The sequence below is a fragment of the Octopus bimaculoides genome, chromosome 9 (assembly GCF_001194135.2).
Source record: "Octopus bimaculoides isolate UCB-OBI-ISO-001 chromosome 9, ASM119413v2, whole genome shotgun sequence".
In the NCBI taxonomy this organism is placed as follows: domain Eukaryota; kingdom Metazoa; phylum Mollusca; class Cephalopoda; order Octopoda; family Octopodidae; genus Octopus; species Octopus bimaculoides.
Window position 1 is genome coordinate 7,444,488 of NC_068989.1, and position 9,046 is coordinate 7,453,533.

General features: G+C 38.7%; 1 protein-coding gene across 1 annotated transcript in view; it reads right to left on the reverse strand.

The window, feature by feature from the left end:
* Positions 1-9,046, reverse strand: part of LOC106867998 (diisopropyl-fluorophosphatase) — a 21,297-nt gene that overhangs the window by 5,124 nt on the left and 7,127 nt on the right. The window contains exon 2 of the mRNA XM_014913085.2: positions 5,154-5,294. Within this exon, the coding sequence (XP_014768571.1) occupies positions 5,154-5,294 (141 nt within the window). The remainder of the gene's footprint in view (positions 1-5,153; positions 5,295-9,046) is intronic.

The window sequence follows — 9,046 nt, forward strand, 5'->3', positions numbered from 1 at the left end:
TCTTGCACACCACAACTGATGCTTCTTATGTTCAGCTTTTCTCTCAAGATACTTACACTCTGACGGGTATGCACACTGACATTACACATCCAGCGGAGCATACTGGCTTCATTCCTTGCGAGCTTACGCATGTCCTGTGTATGCTTGTTTTTGTGTTTGCGCTTGTCCTCCCCTACCCTTTTGATAACCTGTGTTGGTTTGTTTATGTCCCTGTAGCTTAGTGGTTCAGCACTATAGAATACCTTAGGAATGAGAATGTATAAAATAAGCAGTTTACAAAAGTGACCCTTTCTTCGGACAGCATTCTCCCAGGGATGCAAATTATGTTTAATCAATAAACCAGCATCCTTCATTTGCCAATAATAGTCATTAAAACAACAATATAAAGAATAATATCAAATTGTTTGAGAAAGTTCAGGGAGCTTTTACTTCTGTTGGTAACCAAAGGTCTCTCTCTCTGTCTTCTAGTAAAAGGAAGATTGTATGATGCATGTGTACAAACTGCGATGCAACATGAGAGTGAGATGTCGTTAAACGATGATGATGATGATGATGATGATGAATGGGAAGGTGTTTAGGATTTAAACTGGTGGAAGGTTTTAACTCAGATCATTTTAAAACATGGCGTCTGTGTGATAGAAGCAGGTGTGAATTCCAGCTAGTTGGTATGTATAAGATTAAGATAGCATTGGGCTCAAAATCCAATTCTAATCTGATACCAGCTATGTGATGACATACAAGCACTACTTATAGCAGACAGCACTCAAAACCTTTATTTGGTCGCCTGACCTATTAGAAATAAAGCTTATACCACACCGAAGGTATGGTCGTGTAAAGAAGCTTGCTTTGCAACTGTGTGGTTTCTGGTTCAGTTCCACTGTACACCACCTTGGGAAGTAGAACGTATAATAATTCTAGTGAAATACATTCACTGATTTCAAATTTAGAAATAATACATTTCCTGTCGGCTTTGTAAACATAAGGACACAGGAAATGTCTCCCCCTTGTAAACATAAGGACACTGGAAATGTGTGAAGGCCAACAGGAAGCAGTGCAGCTTCTTAGGTCCAAAACAACAGTAGTATTATTCCCTTCATGGGACTGTCAACATTAAGTTGACAACATACAGCTACTTCATTGTATCACTACTGCATAAATCTCTCTGAGAGATTTAGAAATGTATTATTTCTATTTTTTAAATCATTAAATGTATTTCACTAGAATTATTATATATTTACAAGAGCTTGACAGGCCATTGCTACTCCAGATTGATGATGAGCAAATACTCAGAAACATGTCTCCGGATGCAGGGTTAGCTAAGTGGAGGTGCTTGTCTCCCCCTTGTAAGTATAAGGACACAGGAAATATGTCAAGGCCGACAGGAAGCAGTGCAGCTTCCTAGGTCCAAAACAACAGTAGTATTATTCCCTTCATGGGACTGACAACATTAAGTTGACAGCATACAACTACTTCATTGTATCACTACTGCATAAATCTCTCTGGGAGATTTAGAAATGTATTATTTCTAAAAATGGAGTAAATTCGTTTGACTAAAATTCTTCACGGCAGTGCCCCAGCATGGCCGCAGTCTCATGTCTGAAGCCAAAGCAATAAAGGAATCGGATGGCCAGGAGGTTGATGAATGACATAATATTACTTTGACAGTATTTCAAACTGGCATTCCATCATTTATGATCAAAAGGATCCCAGTTGGTCTGACCAACTGAAATTAACATGCAAGTGGCCGAGTACTCCACAGACACGTATACCCTTAACTGTAGTTCTTAGGGTGTGGCCCTTTGAAATACTCATTTTGATCAGCTGAGTGGATGGGAGCAATGTGAAATAAAGTGTCTTGCTCAAGGATACAATGTGATATCGGGAATCGAACTCGCGACCTTATGATCATGAAGTGAATACTCTAACCACTAAGACATGCACATTCACACCTCCCCCTGGATGGAATGCCAGTCCATCACAGGTTTACTTACTCACGACTAGGTGGACTGGAGTAATGTGAAATGCAGTGTTTTGCTCATGAATACAACACACTGCCCAATTCAGAAACTGAAACCGCGACCTTATAATTCTAAATGCAACATCTTAACCACTAGGCTACATGCCTTCTTAGGAGTTGTTCACTTGACTATTGTGTCAATACTAGCTGCTTTGAAGGCAACGAGCTGGCAGAAATGTGAGCACGCCAGGCGAAATGCTTAGCGGTATTTCGTCTGTCTTTACGTTCTGAGTTCAAATTCTGCCGAGGTCGACTTTACCTTTCATCCTTTCGGGGTCGATAAATTAAGTACCAGTTATGCACTGGGGTCGATGTAATCGACTTAATCCCTTTGTCTGTCCTTGTTTAGCCCCTTGTGGGCACTAAAGAAATAGGAAACATTCTCGGGTCAATCTAATCGACTGGGCCCCCTCCTCCAAAATTTTGGGCCTTGTGTCTAGAGTAGAAAAGAATATTGTTACTTCTACCGAAGGCGGCGAGCTTACAAAAACATTAGAATGCCAGGCAAAATGCTTAGCGGTATTTCGTCTGTCTTTATGTTCCGAGTTCAAATTCCGCCAAGGTCGACTTTGCCTTTCATCCTTTTGGGGGATCGATAAATTAAGTACCTGTTGTGTACTGGGGTCGATCTAATCGAGTGCTCCCCCCTCCCCCATAAATTTTCGGCCTTGTGTCAAGAGTAGAAAAGAATATTAACTGCTTTGAGATATTTTGAAGTAGCAACAAGCTCACCTCCTGCTAAATCTTTTACCTAATCACCGCCTCAGTTCTGACTGCCACCTAACAAGCTCCGCCCACAATATCCTGATAAAAAACCACTAATCAGCTCTTCCAATTACAAAAGTCAAAGAATAGTTGTCTGATATTTGTTTTTCCTGGTCTGTTATAATAACAACCTAACGTGTCTCCTTTTTTGAACTTAATGTAATCTCACACAAATAACACCTCAGCACATTCTTTTATGAACATTTAACACACCTGACCCAATTCATAAATAATATAAAGCTTTCTGCTAAGAATCGCTCAAATACTTTTAAAAACATATGACAACAAAACCAAGCATATATTTTCAAAATAAGCAATTGTCACAACCGTGGCTGTTACAGATGATTTATATAATTGGAAACAGCAGGATTGTCACCACCTGCTGTATGCGTTTCTAGCTAACATTATCAGTCACACTGCAAAACAAGAGTCTTCATGAACTTAACTCTAGATAAACAATGTATTTTACTCATAAAGTCCTGTGGCAGTCTTGTAACACAGGTTTGTTGTTATCCATTCATTGTTGCAAATTGCTGACAGACAGATGGAAGATTAACCATTTAGCATTCAGATTATTCAAGCAAATGTAACATTTATTCATATTGTTTCCAATGAATCATGCATTACGTTGTAACTTCAAGATTTCAAAGGTATGATTGCTAATTTTCAAAATGACATTTTAGAGTTGGTGTGAGAGTCCAGATCTGACTAGGTTTAACATAAGACAGGTAGAATAATATTTGGGCTGGATTTGGCCTGCTTAAATGCTAAAGGATTAACATTCCTTTTATCTTTCTAGCAGAAGTTTTCCATTTAAATAATTGAAAAATCAATAATAAATCTCTCCACATTTCGGTGGCAAATATACTTCACGATGTGCTACTAGTGTTTTACATCTCGCTCAGAGATTTATTATCGCTTGTTTCCACTTTTTCGAGATCAGCGATGATTTGTCACTGGAAAAAGCATATAGTATTTTGCGTTTGGAATCAGTTCTCATCCCTAGTTGATGGCAGGTTACTTATTACTTTATTGCCCGCAAGGGGCTAAACATAGAGGGGACAAACAAGGACAGACAAAGACATTAAGTTGATTACACCGACCCCAGTGCGTAACTGGTACTTAATTTATCAACCCCGAAAAGGATGAAAGGCAAAGTTGACCTCCTGCGGAATTTGAACTCAGAATGTAATGGCAGACGAAATAGCACTAAGCATTTCGCCCGGCGTGCTAACGATTCTGCCAGCTCGCTGCAGGTTACTACCCAGAAACCCAGGCCTGTGTATCACGTAAAGCTGGAGATGGGAACAATGATTTCCCTTCGCAAATACTAATCGGACACAGACAGTGTGTCGTTAGCCAGCTGGAGGAGATGTCTTCCTGGGGCTATAAACAACAGTAGCATCGTCCCCTATGGGACCACCACATTTAGATGCCAAATATGCTTCATCATTGAAAAATGTTATTTTAAAAGCACTGAGATGATGTGACCTCTCCACATAACTACTGACATCTCTCTCTCTTGGTCTGTCGATGCCTTTGAATGACACATCGGGCTGTCAGTGATCACCAGTTACCTCTGTCACTGTCATACTGGTATACTGCAAGTAATTTTTTAACAGCCTGTGATGGTTTGGCTTGTTTTCAATATTTTATTATTAACAATTACTGTACTCAGCAGACATACTTCCATCCAAGTTCCTAAGTCTACAACACTTCATCTCCCATTCATAATATGGCTGCATTATATGCAGAACAATTTTTGCATACAATTAATAATAAAAGAAGTGCGTTTTAAGCACAGACAAATATGGCAATTATTATTCTTTCTAATTTTGGTATGTGACCAGTGCTGGATTAACCAATACGCAAAAGAAGCACATGCTCAGGCCATCAGGGGAAGGAGAGAGGCAACACAGAAATGGTAAATGGTTTACAACACAAAAGAAATCACTTGCTAGAATAATATTCAAGATGCTTTATCTCTAATATGGATAAAAGCAGATGTGTTATGGAAGATTAATTTTGAGGATCTGATCAAAGACTTTGCAATTAAAAAAAGTAGGAGAAAACTTTTCAAATATAAGCAATGTGGAAGTATACACAAATAAATATTATTTTCCATGTTACTGTTAGTTTTGTTCCATTTTGAAAAATAGAAATTTATTTTATGGTTTATTAATTGTTGTAGCCTATGCCAGTGGTGTATAACCTTGCCCACTTATGAGTACTCTTCATTCATTGTGCCATCGTGAATAGTAAGACAAGCAAGACAAAAAAATGTGATTGATAGCGTGAATGATCTTTACTACTTGGGAGCCTGGAAAAAAGATCAAAGCTTGTTAAAATGAAGGAAAATCATTGAATTTACCTGTTTATATGTTCCATTGAGTTTCACCTGAAGCAAACCAAGTCTCATGTCGGCCACAAAGAGGTTATCAAGGCGATCAAACTGACACCCAGCAGGGATTCCACCATAACCGTTGATTTCAGGTTCACACAGAATGGCATTCTGTCAAAATAAATGGTATATGATTAGAAACGGAATCAGGACACATTATTTATTTGCTTCTCGATGCTCCAGGAAGTCTATCTCTTATGTATACCAATTGTTACCTGAAGGTATCAATTGGTATACATAAGTAGGTATATCAATACCTACTTGTTTCAGTCATTGGACTGTGGCCATGCTGGGGCATCACACTGAAGTGTTTTAGTTGAACAAGTCAACCCCAGTACTCATAGTTTTTATAAATCTGGTACTTATTTTATTAGTCTTTTTTTTGCCAAACGGCTAAGTTACAGAGGTGTAAACAAACCAACACTGGCTGTCAAGTGGTAGGGGAGCAGTGAGAAACGGTGACAGACAGGCAAGCAGACACACATATATGTATACACACATATATATATGTACATATATGTAGGTAAATATATATGTGTGTGTGTATATGTATGTGTGTGTGTGTATACACTTTTTACCTACACTATTCACTTGTAAGGCATTGGTTGGACCAGGGCTACAGTGAAAGACACTTACCCAAAGTGCTGGGCAATGGGGCTGAATCTGAAACCACATGGTTGCAAAGCGAGTTTCTGAACCACACAGCCGTACCTATAACTACATGATCACATTTTTAAAAATTCAATCACATTCACACTTCCATGTATGTCACTTAACATTTTGTATCGAGTAGACAATCCTTAATGCAGTCCTTTTCATATTTTGAAAACCCTTAATAATTCATTAAGCTAGTGTTACTAACATAATACTTTACACAAAAGACTAACATACACTGCTTTCTCTACCTAGTTTCACATGAGTACCATGGGAAAGTACAGTTCGTTCTCATAAATAGTAAAAACCTTTGTATCATTAGCAAGTATCGTCGATACTCTCAGGTCAATAAAATAAAGTACTGGAATTCATCATCATCATCATCATCGTTTAACGTCCGCTTTCCATGCTAGCATGGGTTGGACGATTTGACTGAGGATGGTAACAATTAATACCCTGACTTTGTACCTAAATTAGGAACAATTATTATTGGAAAATTATGTACAAATGTACTCTAATTGGGATCAATGTCCTTGATAATGAGATGCAATTACTTTCCTTAGATAATGGGGAATTTCAAACAATCCTAGTAGTTCCTAGTAGAGTAGATATCCGTATTAATTCTTTAGCATTTAAGCTAGTCATATCCAGCCCAAATATTTTATCTGTTTTATGCTCAAACCAGCTAGATCTGATCTCTCACACCTACTCTGATAATGTTATTGAACTCTCAACCCGAGTCTCATATCGGCTAAAAAGAGGTTATCAAGGCGACCAAACTGACATCCGGCAGGGATTCCACCATAACTATTGATCTCGGGTTCACGTAGAATGTATAATTAATTCAAAACAATGGCAGTAAATAAGCTCTACATTTGACAGAAAAATCTGTATGTTAAAGGGTTAATGCAGCTCTTATAATTATGCTGATCCTTGTAAGGAAAACTATCAAGCTTGTTGGTAACAGTAGCTAAGATACCTATAACTACTAGGAGTGCTTTTACAAAAACCCTCCACAGTCTTCGCAGTTACCTCGCTAAGTCCTGGTATTTCCTTATTTTTTCCCCCCTGTCCTTTAACTGCCACATTCATATCAGCAAGCATAGCCACATCTATGATGATGCACTCTTTAGATACTTTGTCGTCGTCGTCATTTAACATCTGCTTTCCATGCTAGCATGGGTTGGACGATTTGACTGAGGACTGGTGGACCAGGAGGCGACACCAGGCTCCAATTTGATTTGGCAGAGTTTCTACAGCTGGATGCCCTTCCTAACACCAACCACTCCGAGAGTGTAGTGGGTGCTTTTACGTGCCACCGGCACAAGGGCCAGTCAGGTGGTACTGGCGACGGCCTCGCTCAAAATGGTGCATTTTACGTGTCACCTGCACAAGAGCCAGTCCAGCAGCACTGGCAACGATCTCGCTCGAATGTCATATTGGCAACAGCCATGCTTGAAATGGTGTATTTTACGTGTCACCTGCACAAGAGCCAGTCCATCGGCACTGGCAACAATCTCACTCGAATATCTTTTCACGTGCCAGGGAGGCGACGTTTGTCCAAGATGATAATGTCCAGTCATCTTTCCTGAATCTCAAACTCAGTTTGTACAGTGAAGTCCCACAAGAATTCAGACTGATTATTCTATCAAACTCTCTGTTTGATGTTAGTACCATTCTCTGCTTACTTCAAAAATCTCCTGACACGTTATTAGTAATTTTCCCCCACCAAGCTGAGCTTAGTTATATACGCTTTTGTTTTCCCCATTTAGTTCTTAGTCTAACCGTTACAGTTTAAACAATACTGGTACAATACCTTGAACAATAGATACTAGCTGTCGGATGTCATAAAAAAGTATATCTACCAACAGCTTTGATGTCGTTCAGAAACCCTGGCAACTGACAATATACTCATCAAAGTCACCTGTTCAGATAACATCTGGTACAGGTTTTCAGAATTCAATAATTGCACAATGAGCAGCAGATGCATGTAAGTAAATATTAATAGATGTAGCTAAAAATACATCCATCAAAGCAATGTGATAAAGAAATACAACTCCAGTAACACACCGGATATTGCTAACCTCATCAAAACTTCTCAAACGCAATAGATGAAAACAAGGAGTGACTGATTCAGTATTGACTCAGACATTGATTTATCAATTTATGGTAGCACTGACTTCGACTCCCTCTTGGACTCTGACTCCTGTGTTTCAAATTAATCCAATATTTCTGACATCGATTGAAAGCTCAAAACAAGGATGGTTAAGGGAAGTCATCAGGATGCTTTGTGTCATCCAAACCTGTTGAAGTTTGACTTTAAAGAACATAACTGTGTCTCTGAGGCATTTTTCTTACTTGTGAAGTGTCTTTGTTGCTCCCAAGGCCTAAGGAAGAGCCCTCCATGAGCGCTAGCTTATAAGCCACCCTATCGGGCGGATTTTAAGCTCGTTAATAATAATTGGATATTTTAAAAACAAACTTGGTTAGATATAAACCTTCTTTTCAGAATTCTAACATTGTTTTTTTTTATATAAAATTTAAGCGAATGAAATATGAAAGATTATACGAAATGAGATACAAAATTATATTATAAAAGATTGAAGAGTTGATCCCTACAAAATTTAATAAAGAAACATTGTATCTATAGAACAAGGGTTAAATAAAAATAAAAAAATTTACTAACAGGTGTGAATATGGTTGTGTTGTTAAGAAGCTTGTTTTGCGACCATGTAGCTTTGAGTTCAATCCCACAGTACGGCACTTTGGGCAAGTGTCTATTACTACATCCTGGGCTGACCAATACCTTGTGAGTGAATCTGGTAGATGGAAACTGGGGGGAAACCTGTCATAAACATGTATGTGTGAGTGTGTGAGACATTGTGTTTGTCTCTTCCCCACCATTTGACAGTTGGTATTGGTCCCTGTAACTCAGCAGTTCAGTGAGAGAGCCTGATAAAATGAATACCAGACTTCAAAAAAAAAAAAACAAGTGCTGGAGTTGGTTTGTTCTGCCAAACCCTTCAAGGCAGTGCCCCAGCATGGCCTCAGTCCAACGACTAAAACAAATAAGAAGAGAAAAAGAAAGAAAGATAGATAACATCTTGTTCATAAGAAAGAGAACTGCTCCTCTCAGCTCCACCATCTCAGAAGTCCTTAAGTAGGAGTCGATAATTTTCAGTGCAGGAAGTCTACTCTGTAAAGTGGTT